Source organism: Coregonus clupeaformis, chromosome 6, assembly GCF_020615455.1.
Source record: "Coregonus clupeaformis isolate EN_2021a chromosome 6, ASM2061545v1, whole genome shotgun sequence".
Lineage (NCBI taxonomy): Eukaryota > Metazoa > Chordata > Actinopteri > Salmoniformes > Salmonidae > Coregonus > Coregonus clupeaformis.
Window position 1 is genome coordinate 32,152,329 of NC_059197.1, and position 19,078 is coordinate 32,171,406.

Consider the following 19,078-nt stretch of genomic DNA (forward strand, 5'->3'; position numbering starts at 1 on the left):
CGTCAATGCACTTATTGATGAAGCCGATTACTGAGGCGGGGGGCCCCCATGGGGGGCCAGTATGAAAAATAAAAAAAATATGTATGCACTCACTAACTGTAAGTTGCTCTGGATAAGAGCGTCTGCTAAATGACTAAAATTTAAATGTAAAATGTATACTTCTCAATGCATTGGATGAATCCCGGAACATATTCCAGTCTGTGCTAGCAAAACAGTCCTGTAGCGTAGCATCCCCGTCATTTGACCACTTCCGTTTTGAGTTTTGCTTTGTTAAAATCCCCAGCTACAATAAATGCGGCCTCAGGATATGTGGTTTCCAGTTTACATAAAGTCCAGTGTAGTTATTTTGAGGGCCGTCGTGGTATTGGCTTGAGGGGGAATATACACGGCTTTGACTATAACCAAAGAGAATTCTCTTGGGAGGTAATACGGTCGGCATTTTATTTTAATCCCACCTTGTAACACGACAACATGTGGAGGAAGTCAAGTGGTGGGAATTCTTTCTGAAGGCACTGTACAGTAAACACATACACATATATACACACACACACACACAGCTATGGATAACACACACTCTGCATCAAAGGTAGCACCCCCTTTTTCCCCCCCATGCCATTTATATCAATCACACTTTAACCCTCCCTTCCCTCCGACCTTTCTGTCGCCCCAACTCACCCTCTGTGTTTATTGCCTCTGAATGAACTGAAACATTCTGTTGAATGTTGGCGTAATGTAGCCTTGTGTGTTGACATATGAAGTGTGGATGTTTGTGTTGATGAATGCATTGTGTTCCATGTTGATGTATGTGAACTTGTCTTGTGCACACTAGCACTGTGACACACTGTACTCGTGTGTGTGCGTGTGTGTGTTTGTCTATATGAGTGTGTGTTACACTGTATGAATGTGTGTTATGAGTGCTATAACTCAGTGTGGTGGTGACACTCGTCTGTGTTTCATTCTGTTCTCTAAACCCCCAGTGAGCTCTCACTGCTGCAGGGAAGACAGAGAACACACAGAGGCATCAATCTCACACACACACAGTCATAATACACACTAAAGAACTAAGACGGACACACTCACTGCAGCATTTTTCAGAACTATAGTTCATTCGAGTACAGGCTTAACTGAATGAACAACAGAGAGAATGCAATATGAAGTTTTATTAAATAGTTTGGCGTATGGCCTCGTCTCAGAGGAATGCTCTTCGGAGCTAGATGCTGATGACAGGTAGGCCTAGCCCTTGGCTGGGCAACTAGCATCGAACCCCCCTCCGCCCATGGCTAACAGGAAGAGGAAAAGGTGAATGACGTTCCGCCCATGGCTAACAGGAAGAGGAAAAGGTGAATGACGTTCCGCCCATGGCTAACAGGAAGAGGAAAAGGTGAATGACGTTCTGCCCATGGCTAACAGGAAGAGGAAAAGGTGAATGACGTTCCGCCCATGGCTACCAGGAAGAGGAAAAGGTGAATGACGTTCCGCCCATGGCTAACAGGAAGAGGAAAAGGTGAATGACGTTCTGCCCATGGCTAACAGGAAGAGGAAAAGGTGAATGACGTTCCGCCCATGGCTACCAGGAAGAGGAAAAGGTGAATGACGTTCCGCCCATGGCTAACAGGAAGAGGAAAAGGTGAATGACGTTCCGCCCATGGCTAACAGGAAGAGGAAAAGAATGAGACGCTATGATGATATCCTTGTTCTCATTCCCACTATACCCATATCATAGGAAACAGAGTGAATGATGTTATGCTGCTTGATGAAGTTAAACAAGCATTCAAAAAGACCAGACTGCCTGATTGAACTTTTGTGAAATACATTTCAATCGAGTACAGGCTTAACTGAATGAACAACAGAGACAGAATGCAATATGGAATTGTATTAAATATGACCTTGTGAAATCAAACATTTGCTGATGTGTTTAGATGAAATGCTACATATGTTTGTACGTAGAACTCAACCACGCATGCCATAATTTTATTTGTATGATAAAATGGGACATTTTCTTTGCTTCAAACCCAGTCATGCATGCAGTAATACGAAGCGATAACAGATAGCGTTGAGGTGAAAGAACATCTTTATATTTCTTGAGAAAGGAGGGAAGTGAAACAGATGAGGGATGACAAGAGTATGATGATGGAGTTTGAGCGTGAAGATATATTAGCGTAAAGCATGAGAAACGATTGAGTGTAAGAGTAAGTAAGTAGTAAGTTTTATGAAAACTGGGTGCTAACCAAGAATGCGCAGGTGCCAGATTAACTTTGCATATAGCAGTTAGGGAACCAACGTGGTGAAACCCATTGCTCGGTAGCCTTAATTTGCAAACAGGTGGTGACTGTGGGACCAACCATTGTTAATTGGGTAGCATGTTTGAAGCTTGCATAGAGAAGCATTTCCCAGAATCAGTTCAGGCTAGGTGTAACCCGGTTCTTAGTAACTGAAGCTCCACCAGTAACAAATGTATTAGAATGATGACAGAAAAACATACAATTAGCCATAATAGGCTATAGGCAACATAACTGAAGCTGAAAGCCATAGTTCTTATTTGACATACTAATGTCAAGGCTACCCTGCCACTTTGTTTGCTGCTGGGAGGCTGGAGAATAGAACCATTATTCGAGATGGCTCTGATCGCAATGACTGACTCAACATATCAGGTTATTGCAGAAGATATTTTGTTTATGACGAGATGAAATACAAATGAAATAAAGGTGATTTTCATAAAACCAGGTTTAACCATGGCAATAGCAAATTGAGTTAGAAAACCATGATGCATCTACAAAAATCAACTATCACAGTGTTCCATTTTATTTAATTTTTATATTTTCGCCTGAATTGTGTAAATTTTCACCTGAAATTCTCATTACCGAAATGCGTCCGGATTAAATTCTCAGGTAATTTTATACAATTTTACCTTAGAAAAAACAACCTTATGAATATAACACAAAATATATTGCTGTTTGTCCATAAATCATAAAAATAATATACTAGTTGAAGTTAAACTATAATATTTACTACGTAAAAACACAGTGTCTTGAGTTAGAAAACCATGTTTCTCATTACTGGAACACTTTTTCAAGTTGCTGTAAAAACTCAGCTTTTTTCAAAATAAAGTTTTATTCACCCATGATGCATCATCTAGAGGAGTAGTCCTTAGATTAGCACAAGTTAATTTATTCACTTGTATACCTTCAGAATGAGGATCTTATTCTCAAACCGCGCCTTTACGACACTTGACCTTCTCCATTACCAAAATGACTAAAAAGCTCAAATTGGGAAAAACTTAAGAGAACCATTACCTTACGAACATGGAGACATGAATTGGCCATAGGGATGTGGTCAATTGTTTGCTGACTCATAATGTCTGTCTCCTATTAATTGCATTGAGCTAAGGGCCTCTCGTTACCGAAACACACATTTTGCATTACCGCATCATTTTTAGGTCTGTTTCGGTAATGATAATAAGCTCATTCTAATGTACACTGAGTATACAAAACATTAAGAACACCTGCTCTTTCCATGACATACAGTTGAAGTCGGAAGTTTACATACACTTAGGTTGGAGTCATTAAAACTAGTTTTTCAACCACTCCACAAATTTCTTGTTAACAAACTATAGTTTTGGCATGTCGGTTAGGACATCTACTTTGTGCATGACACAAGTAATTTTTCCAACAATTGTTTACAGACAGATTATTTCACTTATTATTCACTGTATCACAATTCCAGTGGGTCAGAAGTTTACATACACTAAGTTGACTGTGCCTTTAAACAGCTTGGAAAATTCCTGAAAATGATGTCATGGCTTTAGAAGCTTCTGATAGGCTAATTGACATCATTTGAGTCAATTGGAGGTGTACCTGTGGATGTATTTCAAGGCCTACCTTCTAACTCAGTTCCTCTTTGCTTGACATCATGGGAAAATCCAAATAAATCAGCCAAGACCTCAGAAAGAAAATTGTAGACCTCCACAAGTCTGGTTCATCCTTGGGAGCAATTTCCAAACGCCTGAAGGTACCACGTTCATCTGTACGCAAGTATAAACACCATGCGACCACGCAACCGTCATACCGCTCAGGAGGAGACACGTTCTGTCTCCTAGAGATGAACGTACCTTGGTGCGAAAAGTGCAAATCAATCCCAGAACAACAGCAAAGGTCCTTGTGAAGATGCTGGAGGAAACGGGTACAAAAGTATCTACAGTAAAACAAGTCCTATATCAACATAAACTGAAAGGCCGCTCAGCAAGGAAGAAGCCACTGCTCCAAAACCGCCATAAAAAAGCCAGACTACGATTTGCAACTGCACATGGGGACAAAGATCGTACTTTTTGGAGAAATGTCCTCTGGTCTGATGAAACAAAAATAGAACTGTTTGGCCATAATGACCATGGTTATGTTTGGAGGAAAAAGGGGGAAACTTGCAAACCAAAGAACACCATCCCAACCATGAAGCACGGGGTGTCAGCATCATGCTGTGGGGGTGCTTTGCTGCAGGAGGGACTGGTGCACTTCACAAAATAGATGGCATCATGAGGAAGGAAAATTATGTGGATATATTGAAGCAACATCTCAAGACATCAGTCAGGAAGTTAAAGCTTGGTCGCAAATGGGTCTTCCAAATGGACAATGAACCCAAGCATACTTCCAAAGTTGTGGCAAAATGGCTTAAGGACAAGAAAGTCAAGGTATTGGAGTGGCCATCACAAATCCCTGACCTCAATCCAATAGAAAATTTGTGGGCAGAACTGAAAAAGCGTGTGCGAGCAAGGAGGCCTACAAACCTGACTCAGTTACACCAGCTCTGTCAGGAGGAATGGGCCAAAATTCACCCAACATATTGTGGGAAGCTTGTGGAAGGCTACCTGAAACGTTTGACCCAAGTTAAACAATTTAAAGGCAATGCTACCAAATACTAATTGAGTGTACGTAAACTTCTGACCCACTGGGAATGTGATGAAAGAAATAAAACCTGAAAGAAATCATTCTCTCTACAATTATTCTGACATTTCACATTCTTAAAATAAAGTGGTGATCCTAACTGTCCTAAGACAGGGAATATTTACTAGGATTAAATGTCAGGAATTGTGAAAAACGGAGGTTAAATGTATTTGGCTAAGGTGTATGTAAACCTCCGACTTCAACTGTAGACTGACCAGGCAAATCCAGGTGAAAGCTATGATCCCTTATTGATGTCACTTGTTAAATCCACTTCAATCAGTGTAAATGAAGGGGAGGAGACAGTTTAAAGAAGGCTTGTGTATGTGTGCCATTCAGAGGTTGAATGGGCAAGACAAAAGATGTAAGTGCCTTTGAACGGGGTATGGTAGTAGGTGCCAGGCGCACCGGTTTGTGTCAAGAACTGCAACACTACTGGGTTTTTCACGCTCAACAGTTTCCTGTGTGTATCAAGAATGGTCCACCACCCAAAAGACATCAAGCTTCCCTGACAGAACTGTGGGAAGCATTGAAGTCAACATGGTCCAGCACCCCTGTGGAACGCTTTCGACACCTTGTAGAGTCCATGCTCCGACGAATTGAGGCTGTTCTAAGGTCAAAAGGGGGGTTGCAACTCAATATTAGAAAGATGTGCCTAATGTTTGGTATACTCAGTATATGTGTAGTCAATGGAAGTGCTGTGCTGGTAACTTTTAATTATTTACAAGGACCACTGCTTACACCTATTGTATAGATTTTTTGTAAAACATCAGTCATTTGGGGCCTCCCGAGTGGTGCAGCGATCTAAGGCACTGCATCGCATTGCTAGAGGCGTTACTACAGACCCGGGTTAATTCCCGGGCTGTGCCACAACCATCCGTGGCCGGGAGTCCCATAGGACGGTGCACAATTGGCCCAGCGTCGTCCGGGTTAGGGGAGGGTTTGGCTGGTGGGGCTTTACTTGGCTCATCGCGCTCTAGCACTCCTTGTGGCGGGCCGGGCGCCTGCAGGCTGACCCCGGTCGTCAGTTAAATGGTGTTTCCTCCGACACATTGGTGCGGCTGGCTTCTGGGTTAAGCTGGTGTATTGGGTTACTGACTCTCAAATAGAGCTCATTACAGTTTTTCATTGGCAAACTATGCAGCACTCATTACCGAAACATGCATTCTCATCTCCGAAAACTGCTTCTCATTACCATAATGAACCAATATTTAGGAGAAATGAAATGTCTACTTTAGTAATTTTGGCTTTAATCTGATATTATGAAATTTGTTCTTTATCCAAACATAAAAATAACATTTAACAAGTAATTATGACAAAAAACAAGATTCAGAAAAGGTTATGTGTTGCGGTAATGAGATACAGTGAGCTCCAAAAGTTTTGGGACAGTGACACATTCTTTGTTGTTTTGGCTCTGTACTCCAGCACTTTGGATTTTACAGTGACTATGAGGTTAAAGTGCAGACTGTCAGCTTTAATTTGAGCTAATTGTCATCCATATCGAGTTAACCATTTACAAATTACAGCACTTTGTGTACATAGTCCCTCTATTTTAGGGGACAAATTCACTTGTCTATTAAAATGTATTGTGTATTCCCAGCACTCAATGATTACATCGAGCTTGTGACTCTACAAACTTGTTGGATGCATTTGCTTTTTGTTTTAGTTGTATTTCAGATTATTTTGTGCCCAATAGAAAATAATGATAAATATTGTAATGTGTCATTTTGGACTCACTTTTATTGTAAATAAGAATATAATGTGTTTCTAAACACTTCTACATTAATGTGGATGCTACCATGGTTACGGATAGTCCTGAATGAATCATGAATAATGATGAGTGAGAAAGTTACAGATGCACAAATATCATACCCACAAGACATGCTAATGTCTCACCATTACAATAACAGGGGAGGTTAGCATTTTTGGGGGGTATGATATTTATGCGCCTCTCATCATTATTCGCGATTCATTGCCGATTATCTGTAATCAGAGCTCAGTGACTTTCAATGTGGCACCGTCATAGAATGCCTCCTTTCCAACAAGTCATTTTGTTAAATTTCTGCCCTGCTAGAGCTGCCCTGTCAACTGTAAGTGTAAACGTCTAGGAGCAACAACGGCTCAGCCGCGAAGTGGTAGGCCACACAAGCTCACAGAATGGGACCGCCGAGTGCTGAATCGTGTAGCGCGTAAAAATCACCTTTCCTCTGTTGCAACACTCACTACCGAGTTCCAAACTGCCTCTGGAAGCAATGTCAGCACAAGTACTGTTCGTCAGGAGCTTCATGAAATGTGTTTCCATAGCCGAGTAGCTGCACACAAGCCTAAGATCACCATGCGCAATGCCAACCGTCGGCTGGAGTGGTGTAAAGCTTGCCACCATTGGACTCTGGAGAAGTGGAAACACATTCTCTGGAGTGATGAATCATGCTTCACCATCAGGTGGAGGAGGAATAATGGTCTGGGGCTGTTTTTCATGGTTTGGGCTAGGCCCCTTAGTTCCAGTGAAGGGAAATCTTAAAGCTACAGCATACAATGACATTCTAGACGATTCTGTGCTTCCAACTTTGTGGCTACAGTTTGGGGAAGGCCCTTTCCTGTTTCAGCATGACAATGCCCTCGTGCACAAAGCGAGGTCCATACAGAAATGGTTTGTCGAGATTGATGTGGAAGAACTTGACTGGCCTGCACAGAGCCCTGACCTCAACCCCATCGAACACCTTTGGGATGAATTGGAACGCCGACTGTGAGCCAGGCCTAATCGCCCAACATCCAGTGCACAACCTCACCAATGCTCTTGTGGCTGAATGGAAGCAAGTCCCCTCAGCGATGTTCCAACATCAAGTGGAAATCCTTCCCTGAAGAGTGGAGGCTGTTATAGCAACAAGAGGGGACCAACTCCATATTAATGCCCATGATTTTGGAATGAGATGTTCAACAAGCAGGTGTCCACATACTTTTGGTAATGTAGTGTATATTTATTTGGAGTGTTATGTTTACCTCTGACCTTTTCATTAGGTGAGTGATGTAAAAACATTTTAGAAATGTATTTGTTTATTCCTTTTTTTTTTACTTTGAAAGCTGTTGCAGTAATACACATTTTTGCATCGCTATTTGTGGAAATTGTGGTAAAATGCATAGTATCTGCTCAATAAACATAACAATAATTATGAAATAGCTAAATACAGATCCTAATCTTAGTGATCCAAGAGGCATTATGGTGGAAAATGTGTTTCTCTTTTTTGTCAAAATGCCAGTTTTGTGAGAATCACCAAAAAATACCTTTTTGATTTATTATTTTGGGGAATCACTTAAGAATCCATAATAAAATGACTATTGCCAAGCGCCGCTTGTGAAATAGGCTACGATTATGCATGTCGGCCAACTTAATGTCAAATATGAATGACTATGCTACAGACTTTAGGAACCATGTTGTCTGTGATTATACGATACCGATCCATGATGATTGCTGGCGATGGAGTGTCGGCGGAGCCGTTTGACAAGCTGCCCTCGGGTTCACCTTAGTTTGAGTCCACTCCGATGCAACCATGTGAACATCACAACAGCAGTCGGGCCTGTGTAGACCAGTGGTCGGGAGGGCTCACGCCCGGCGGGGCACGACCACGAATGACACACCGGTGTTATATATATATATATATATATATATATATATATATATGACGTTCCACACATTCCTAATATAATTAATAGAGGAGATAAGAAACGACACAACACGTTAAGGGGAAAGACACACCTGAAACCAAACATAAAGCCTAGACTGGTAAACGTGCACTAGATCCCTGCGAGATCAACATGACATGATAAAAATAGACATGGCCTCATGATGAGTGAATAAGATTGCCACCAGTAAGCATTTCATTGAACTGTGGACCCTGTAACATGTCTAACCTGTACATATGGCAATAACATTTGGTTGTATTTATTTGTGCAGGCACAATAGAGCCGCTGAATGACTGTATGTGACTGACCGGCTCGATCCGGTCTTATATAGCAAAATGTGAAATTGTCTCAGATTTAGAAAATGGTATATCATACACTAGAGTTGAGGAATAATGGGAAAGTACATTTGCTTTGAAATTTGATAAACTTGTAACCCCACTTTTGAGAAAATGGCCCTTGAATGTTTCGGTACACCTACTGGAGAGCTCTTCTTCTTCTACACCCATTCAGCATAGTTCACACCCTCTTAAGCCTTAGCCCCGCCCATCTCTTTAAGGATTCACATGCATGACATCAGCAGCCTGGTGGTCCAATAGCAGATCTGGTTTATTTTAACACCAATAAACCCATCTGTTTAAAATGAATTTTAGTATATGTCAATCTAGCATACCAGCCAACTAAAAGCAACTTTCTAAACAATGTTTTGGTTCGTTTCTAGCTTGGTAGTTAGCTAGCTAGCTAACGTTAAGTTAGCTGGCTAGCCAGTTCAAATAATGACCACATCATATAGCTGACAACGTCTTAACTTTAGCTAATTTGTATTCATTATTACAGGAAAATAAACTCACAACAAGATCATTATTTACAAGTTAATGGCAAATGAATTGCATAAAATAGCTTACGGTTGTGAGTGTGATGAAATAAAAGCAGGGCATTCTACCGGAGAATTTTAGAACTTGGACACTGTCTCGTTTGACTTTGGTGCAGGTCATGTTGTTCTTCACGTTACCGTCTCTGGCAAACACACACTATATCAAATTTTTACATTTTAGTCATTTAGCAGACGCTCTTATCCAGAGCGACTTACAGTTTAGTGAGTGCATACATTTTTCATACAAATAAAATCGAAGTGTATTTGTCACATGGACAGGATACAGAAGGTGTAAATGGTACAGTGAAATGGTACCTTGCATAATGGAGTTTTTTTTTTAGACATGTAGCTAGCTAGCTAAACAATGAACCATAATCCTAACCCATAACGTTAGTACCCTGCATCAATCTGCTGGTAGCTAACCAACAAGATTCAATGTTAGCTAGCTAGCTAACATTAGGCTATAACTAGCAATGCAAATGGCTCTGAGATATGAATAATATTACTACACAGATTATACACGTAATGTTAGCTAGTGAGCCAGCCAGCTAGCGTTAGCTAGATATCAGTACGCTTTAACTTGCAATGAAAACGACTTTCTGACAAAATTATTAACGTATAATATCTGAAAATGTAGCTAGCTAGACTCTCTTACCCGTATACATGGATGAACGCTTCTCCCTCTCTGTTACAGATGCCATGGTTGCCCCTTAGTTTGAAGATGTAATCCGGAGACAGGTGTTGTGGGGGTAATTAATTAGCCATGTAATTGACAGTTATGGTTGAAGACCATCATGAAAATACAATAACCGTCTAAACCCTTTTAAGGGGGTGGGGAGGTTTGAGGGGGTTGGGTTGAGTGTGTGAGGGGGTGGGGTTGAGCGTGTGAGCGGGTGGGTGGGTTTAAGGGGTTGTGTGTGAGGGGGTGGGTGTGTGTGTTTGAGTAGCTTTGATGAGGCTGAAAGCAGGGATGGGTGGGTTTGAGGGTGTGGGGGGTGGGTGTGTTTGAGGGTGTGTGTGTGAGGGGTTTGAGGGGGTGGGTGTGTTTGAGGGTGTGTGAGGGGTTGGGGTTGAGTGTAGGAATGGGGGTGGGTGGGTTTGAGGTTGTGTGTGAGGGTGTGGGTGGGTGGGTTGGTTTAAGGGTGTGTGTGTGTGTGTGTGAGGGGGTGGGTGGTTTTAGGGTGTGTGTGTGAGGGGATGGATTTGAGGGGGTGGGTGGGTTTGAGTAGCTTTGATGTGGCTGAAAAAAGGGATGGGCAGGGTACCCCCGTGTTTGCACTCTTAACACACAATCCCCCTCTCCATCTCTCTCTCTCCCCCTATCCCTCCCTCCCTCCCTCCCTCCCTCCATTCACGTGCACAATGAGCGCTCGCCCGAGTGGAACGCCCGAGTGGAACGCCTGTTGACCGTTCCGACCGAACGACTCGTTGGGAAAAATGTGAATACAAGTTTTCTTCTCCTCCTCAAGAGGATGCAGGATGGAGAGAGGGAGAGGCCTGGAGAGAGGGAGAGGCCTGGAGAGAGGGAGAGGCCTGGAGAGAGGGAGAGGCCTGGAGAGAGGGAGAGGCCTGGAGAGAGGGAGAGGCCTGGAGAGAGGGAGAGGCCTGGAGAGAGAGAGGCCTGGAGAGAGGGAGAGGCCTGGAGAGAGGGAGAGGCCTGGAGAGAGGGAGAGGCCTGGAGAGAGAGAGAGGGATGGAGAGAGAGGGATGGAAAGAGGGAGAGCCCCAGAGAGGGATGGAGAGCCCCAGAGAGGGATGGAGGCCTGGAAAGAGGGAGAGCCCCAGAGAGGGATGGAGAGCCCCAGAGAGGGATGGAGGCCTGGAGAGAGGGAGAGGGATGGAGAGAGGGAGAGGGATGGAGAGAGGGAGAGGCATGGAGAGAGGGAGAGGTCTAGAGAGGGAGAGGCCTGGAGAGGGGTGGAGAGAGGGATGGAGGCCTGGATAGAGATGGAGAGAGGGAGAGGCCTGGAGAGGGATGGAGAGAGGGATGGAGGCCTGGAAAGTGGGAGAGGCCCAGAGAGGGATGGAGGCCTGGAGAGAGGGATGGAGGCCTGGAGAGAGGGATGGAGGCCTGGAGAGAGGGATGGAGGCCTGGAGAGAGGGAGAGGCCTGGAGAGAGGGAGAGGGATGGAGAGAAGGAGAGAGGGAGAGGCCTAGAGAGGGAGAGGCCTGGATAGAGGGAGAGGCGTGGAGAGGGGTGGAGAGAGGGATGGAGGCCTGGAAAGAGGGAGAGGCCCAGAGAGGGATGGAGGCCTGGATAGAGATGGAGAGAGGGAGAGGCCTGGTGAGAGGGAGAGTACTGGAGTGGCATGAGGGGGAGTGTGGAGTGGGAATGGGACAGAATTATGGAGCAGTGACCCTTAAATCACACTGCCGGACAGACAGACAGACCTTGGAATATAGTTGCTCGTTCATAGGAGAAGCACAGTGTGAATGGGCCTGCCCACTAATTCTGACCCAAGATATTGGACCTAGGCTAAAACACACTGACCTAGCGGGGTATGGAACAGAGACTCTAGAGATCCTGACCCTGCCACCCCTTCTCAACTCTACCCCCACCCCTCCATCCCACGGCCCTGAGGCCTTCAGAGGGAGATAGTGTGAGACAAGTGGACAGCTGGACTGACCACTGACCCGACCAGCCCCTCCTGTCCAGCCAGGAGACCACAGGTGTGGGTGGTGTAGAGGGGTGCCTGTCTGGCCAGGTGTGGGTGGGGGGTGTAGGTGTGTGTCTGGCCAGGTGAGACGGAAGTCTCCTGCCCCCCAGGGCTGTTTGGTAAAGACACAGCAGGTGGGAGAGAGGGGAAGGTGGAAACATAAACAGAAAGAGAGAGAGAGCGAGGGGAAGGTAGAGAGGTAAACAGGAAGAGAGAGAGAGAGAGGGGAAGGTAGAGAGGTAAACAGAAAGAGAGAGAGAGAAGAGAGAGAGAGAGAGAGAGAGAGGGGGGGAAGGTAGAGAGGTAAACAGAAAGAGAGAGAGAGAGAGAGAGAGACGGTAGAGGTAAACAGAAAGAGAAAGGGACACAGACGGAGGTAAGAAACATCACATCATGTAACGTTAAACTAGGCATGATACATAAAGCCTATAACATGGTACTGTGGAAACATCACAGCTAGGTCTGATGGTGAGAAGCCCTTCTCTCTCACACTCTCACTAGGGCTGATACACTCTCACTAGGGCTAATACACTCTCACTAGGGCTAAAACACTCTCACTAGGGCTAATACACTCTCACTAGGGCTAATACACTCTCACTAGGGCTAATACACTCTCACTAGGGCTAAAACACTCTCACTAGGGCTAATACACTCTCACTAGGGCTAATACACTCTCACTAGGGCTGATACACTCTCACTAGGGCTAAAACACTCTCACTAGGGCTAATACACTCTCACTAGGGCTAATACACTCTCACTAGGGCTAATACACTCTCACTAGGGCTAAAACACTCTCACTAGGGCTAATACACTCTCACTAGGGCTGATACACTCTCACTAGGGCTGATACACTCTCACTAGGGCTAATACACTCCCTCACACTCTCACTAGGGCTAAAACACTCTCACTAGGGCTAAAACACTCTCACTAGGGCTAAAACACTCTCACTAGGGCTAATACTCTCACTAGGGCTAATACACTCTCACTAGGGCTAATACACTCTCACTAGGGCTATTACACTCTCACTAGGGCTAATACATTCCCGCACACTCTCACTAGGGCTAATACATTCCCGCACACTCTCACTAGGGCTAAAACATCCTCACTAGGCTTGATACACTCTCACTAGGGCTAAAACACTCTCACTAGGGCTAATACACTCTCACTAGGGCTAAAACACTCTCACTAGGGCTAAAACACTCTCACTAGGGCTAAAACACTCTCACTAGGGCTAATACACTCTCACTAGGGCTGATACACTCTCACTAGGGCTGATACACTCTCACTAGGGCTAAAACACTCTCACTAGGGCTAATACACTCTCACTAGGGCTAATACACTCTCACTAGGGCTAATACACTCTCACTAGGGCTAATACACTCTCACTAGGGCTAAAACACTCTCACTAGGGCTAATACACTCTCACTAGGGCTAAAACACTCTCACTAGGGCTAATACACTCTCACTAGGGCTAATACACTCTCACTAGGGCTGATACACTCTCACTAGGGCTAAAACACTCTCACTAGGGCTAAAACACTCTCACTAGGGCTAATACACTCTCACTAGGGCTAATACACTCTCACTAGGGCTAATACACTCTCACTAGGGCTAAAACACTCTCACTAGGGCTAATACACTCTCACTAGGGCTGATACACTCTCACTAGGGCTAATACACTCTCACTAGGGCTAATACACTCTCACTAGGGCTAAAACACTCTCACTAGGGCTAAAACACTCTCACTAGGGCTAATACACTCTCACTAGGGCTAATACACTCTCACTAGGGCTAATACACTCTCACTAGGGCTAATACACTCTCACTAGGGCTAAGACACTCTCACTAGGGCTAATACACTCTCACTAGGGCTAATACACTCTCACTAGGGCTAATACACTCTCACTAGGGCTAAAACACTCTCACTAGGGCTAAAACACTCTCACTAGGGCTGATACACTCTCACTAGGGCTAATACACTCCCTCACACTCTCACTAGGGCTAAAACACTCTCACTAGGGCTAATACACTCTCACTAGGGCTAATACACTCTCACTAGGGCTATTACACTCTCACTAGGGCTAATACACTCTCACTAGGGCTAATACACTCTCACTAGGGCTAAAACATTCTCACTAGGCTTGATACACTCTCACTAGGGCTGATACACTCTCACTAGGGCTAATACACTCTCACTAGGGCTAATACACTCTCACTAGGGCTAATACACTCTCACTAGGGCTAAAACACTCTCACTAGGGCTGATACACTCTCACTAGGGCTAAAATACTCTCACTAGGGCTAATACACTCTCACTAGGGCTAATACACTCTCACTAGGGCTATTACACTCTCACTAGGGCTAATACACTCTCACTAGGGCTAATACACTCTCACTAGGGCTAAAACATTCTCACTAGGCTTGATACACTCTCACTAGGGCTGATACACTCTCACTAGGGCTAATACACTCTCACTAGGGCTAATACACTCTCACTAGGGCTAATACACTCTCACTAGGGCTGATACACTCTCACTAGGGCTGATACACTCTCACTAGGGCTAAAATACTCTCACTAGGGCTAATACACTCTCACTAGGGCTAAGACACTCTCACTAGGGCTAATACACTCTCACTAGGGCTAATACACTCTCACTAGGGCTAATACACTCTCACTAGGGCTAAAACACTCTCACTAGGGCTAATACACTCTCACTAGGGCTAATACATTCTCACTAGGGCTAATACACTCTCACTAGGGCTAATACACTCTCACTAGGGCTAATACACTCTCACTAGGGCTAATACACTCTCACTAGGGCTGATACACTCTCACTAGGGCTAACACTCTCACACTCTCTCTAAACCTTACACATTCACACACGCTCTGTACAGTCATAGGTTGGCCATAATTTAGTGTTGCATCTCTATCACACACAGCCCATAGGTTGGCCATGGTTTAGTGTTGCATCTCTATCACACACAGCCCATAGGTTGGCCATGGTTTAGTGTTGCATCTCTATCACACACAGCCCAAATAAAGTTAGTCAGTTTATCAGCACTTTATTACTCAAAACCATAAACTGGTTACAAGATCTGACGAGTGTCACAACCTGCTGTATAATCAAATCCTCTTTCTTTCTTCTGTCTTCCCTCTTTCATCCTCTCCTGTTCCTCTCTTCCTCCTCTGTCTATTGTTCCTTTCTCTCTGTCCATGTTTACCTTTTCGATACCGTTACCCCTTTTTAACCCTCTTCTCCATGTACCCCTGCCCACCCTTGTGTGTGTTTGTGAACGTGCATGTATTTGTGTCCGAGGATATGTGTTTGTAGAAGTGCTTGCCAGGGCGAGAGAGAGCCCTCTTTGGGTCACTGCCCCCCACACCCCTCCCCCAGCTGAACTGATACACTAACAAAAGAAGGTAACCCCTCCTAACCAGCAGTGCTGTCCTGTCACACGGTCCGGCACAAAACAGAAGCCTCCACCTCTCCCACAGGGCTAGTGGACAGGGATCTCAGGTTCTGAGTATCATCACCACAAACCTCTGCCTCCCTGTCCCTGAAGACACACAACACAAGACACCATTTTGTCCTAGAGACTCACTGAGATGAGTCCTTGGAGCTGGCATCCAAAACAAACAAAACCAGATCATCATCATCCTCTGAAGAAGCAATCAGGTTAGCCTGGTTCCAGATATCTATATGAAGAAGCAATCAGATTAGCCTGGTTCCAGTTCTCTATGTGAAGAAGCTATCAGGTTAGCCTGGTCCCAGATCTCTATGTGAAGAAGCTATCAGGTTAGCCTGGTCCCAGATCTGTATCTGCAGTAGCTAACTCCTCTGACTACTATTGTCATGCTGTAAAGCACAAACGGATCTGGAACCAGGCTAGCTGTGAGGAAACCTCAGTATGCAGTACAACACACCACGGGCCAGATGTTGACTGTCTGTAGTGTGTCCCAATGTCACAGCCACTGTTCATGGAGGGGTGTCTGGTGGGGGTGGTACGGGGTGTCTGGTGGGGTGGTACGGGGTGTCTGGTGGGGGTGGTACGGGGTGTCTGATGGGGGTGGTACGGGGTGTCTGGTGGGGGTGGTACGGGGTGTCTGGTGGGGGTGGTACGGGGTGTCTGGTGGGGGTGGTACGGGGTGTCTGATGGGGGTGGTACGGGGTGTCTGGTGGGGGTGGTACGGGGTGTCTGGTGGGGGTGGTACGGGGTGTCTGGTGGGGGTGGTACGGGGTGTCTGATGGGGGTGGTACGGGGTGTCTGATGGGGGTGGTACGGGGTGTCTGATGCGTCAATGGGGGGTGGGGGGGTTAGATCTGGATCCGGGCCTCCGGGGTAGTGGGGGGTGTAGACGGAGTGACGGTACCTGGAATGTCGCTGGGGTCACACTGAACACTGTTGCCATGGGAGAAGTGTGTCTTTTGACGCGTTGGTGACTGCCGGGTCGGTCCGCTCCACTGAAGGAGTTCACACACACACAGCGCCGGAAACGTCCCCTAGCACCCCTAGCTAGTTTGGGGACACTGGGGGGTAAGGGGGTTGGAGTCCACCCTGCCCATTTTCCATGGTTCCCATGGGGACTCACCCCCACCCCTGTGTGGCCAACCTGTGGCCTGGAGGGTTGTGGGATGTTGGAGATGGTTAAACAGTTATAATGGGAATTCCAGGAACATCTACAAGAAACAAATGTCAATAAGATGAGATGTAAAAAAATCAAAACGTTGAGGCAAGACTGGAGGTAGATCAGTCTGAGCAGTGGAGGGAGGAGGGAGCACCTTAGTCACAGCCAGGGAGGTCGCTGGTCCACAGCCAGGGAGGTCGCTGGTCCACAGCCAGGGAGGTGGCTGGTCCACAGCCAGGGAGGTCGCTGGACCACAGCCAGGGAGGTCGCTGGTCCACAGCCAGGGAGGTGGCTGGTCCACAGCCAGGGAGGTCGCTGGACCACAGCCAGGGAGGTGGCTGGTCCACAGCCAGGGAGGTGGCTGGTCCACAGCCAGGGAGGTGGCTGGTCCACAGCCAGGGAGGTCGCTGGTCCACAGCCAGGGAGGTGGCTGGTCCACAGCCAGGGAGGTGGCTGGTCCACAGCCAGGGAGGTCGCTGGTCCACAGCCAGGGAGGTCGCTGGTCCACAGCCAGGGAGGTCGCTGGTCCACAGCCAGGGAGGTCGCTGGTCCACAGCCAGGGAGGTCGCTGGTCCACAGCCAGGGAGGTCGCTGGTCATATCACAATTAGCTGAAATGGCTGTAGTCCATTGTCAGATGACACACACACCCTTGTTGTTTTACTAAATGTTTGTGTTGTTTGTGTTTTCCAGCGTGGTGAAGGTTCTGCTGGAGTCTGGTGCTGACCCTAATGCAGGAGATGACTTCAACAACGTCTATGACACGTCCAGAGAGAAGGGCATCCACTCACTGGAAGGTAACTATGACATCCATCCATCCATCCTCCTAACCCCCCAACTCAGAGATAAGCTGGAGCATCCTCCTAACCCCCCAACTCAGAGACAAGCTGGAGCATCCTCCTAACCCCCCAACTCAGAGACAAGCTGGAGCATCCTCCTAACCCCCCAACTCAGAGACAAGCTGGAGCATCCTCCTAACCCCCCAACTCAGAGACAAGCTGGAGCATCCTCCTAACCCCCCAACTCAGAGACAAGCTGGAGTGTATCTTACACGCGATGATTGATCAGACAGACAGACAGACAGACAGACAGACAGACAGACAGACAGACAGACAGACAGACAGACAGACAGACAGACAGACAGACAGACAGACAGACAGACAGACAGACAGACAGACAGACAGACAGACAGACAGACAGACAGACAGACAGACAGACAGACAGACAGACAGACAGACAGACAGACAGACAGACAGACAGACAGACAGACAGACAGACAGACAGACAGACAGACAGACAGACAGACAGACAGACAGACAGACAGACAGACAGACAGATAGATAGATAGATAGATAGATAGATAGATAGATAGATAGATAGATAGATGTTACAGACAGAAATATACACACACGCAGATTATGCCCTGGTCATTAGTTTGTTATTACATAGATGAATTCTAACTGTAGAGACAGACATTATGAGCCCCCCCCCCCATATTTGCATATATGTAAGAGTTTCATTTCTTCCCCATTATTTATTTTCTGGTGGTGGCGTTGTTTTATTTGTTTTCTGTGGAAGCACACACACACCCCCCCACAGACTCAGCCTCTGCTGGCTCTGCAGACATATTTATATGTGATATGTATATTGCACACATTTATATAGCTGTCAGTTTTGGGTCCACGCGGGGCGGCGTTGCACGGGGAAGCATTTCCCAGACACGCGCTGATAGATGGGCTGGGTGGGCCTGCGCGACGCTTTATTGAGTTTGCTGTGATTATCCCTCTCAGACATCCATACACACACCAGCCAGCCTGTCAGAGAGAGGGGGAGAGGGGGGAGGGAGAGGAAGAGAAGGGGGGTTAGGCGATGGAGAGAGGTAGTGAAGAGACAAAGTTCCAGGGAAAGAGAGGAAGGGAGACGATGAGAGGGAGAGAGGGAGGATGACAAGTGGTGGTTTGGAAGGAGAAAACTAAGTGATGGATAGAAAGGGAGAGGGAGGGAGAGAAAGAAGGGCTGTGTGTGTCTAATAAAGGAGACTAGTAGAGAATCACTGACATGATGGCAGTTGGTCCTTTTGTGGCAGGGCTGAAATGCAGTGGAAATTGTTTTTTTGGGATTAAGTTCATTTTCATGGCAAAGAGGGACTTTGCAATTAATTGGAATTCATCTGATCACTCTTCATGACATGTTGGAGGATATTCAAATTGCCATCATCAAAACTGAGGCAGCAGACTGTGAAAATTAGTATTTGTGTCATTCTCAAAACATTTGACCACGACTGTAGAGTGTGTATCATTACTAGTAGAGTG

General features: G+C 46.0%; 1 protein-coding gene across 1 annotated transcript in view; it reads left to right on the top strand.

Annotated features, from left to right (window-relative positions):
• LOC121567823 (caseinolytic peptidase B protein homolog) overlaps nucleotides 1-19,078 on the top strand; it is a 68,561-nt gene that overhangs the window by 10,637 nt on the left and 38,846 nt on the right. The window contains exon 4 of the mRNA XM_041878136.2: nucleotides 17,460-17,563. Coding sequence (XP_041734070.1) covers nucleotides 17,460-17,563 — 104 coding nt within the window. The remainder of the gene's footprint in view (nucleotides 1-17,459; nucleotides 17,564-19,078) is intronic.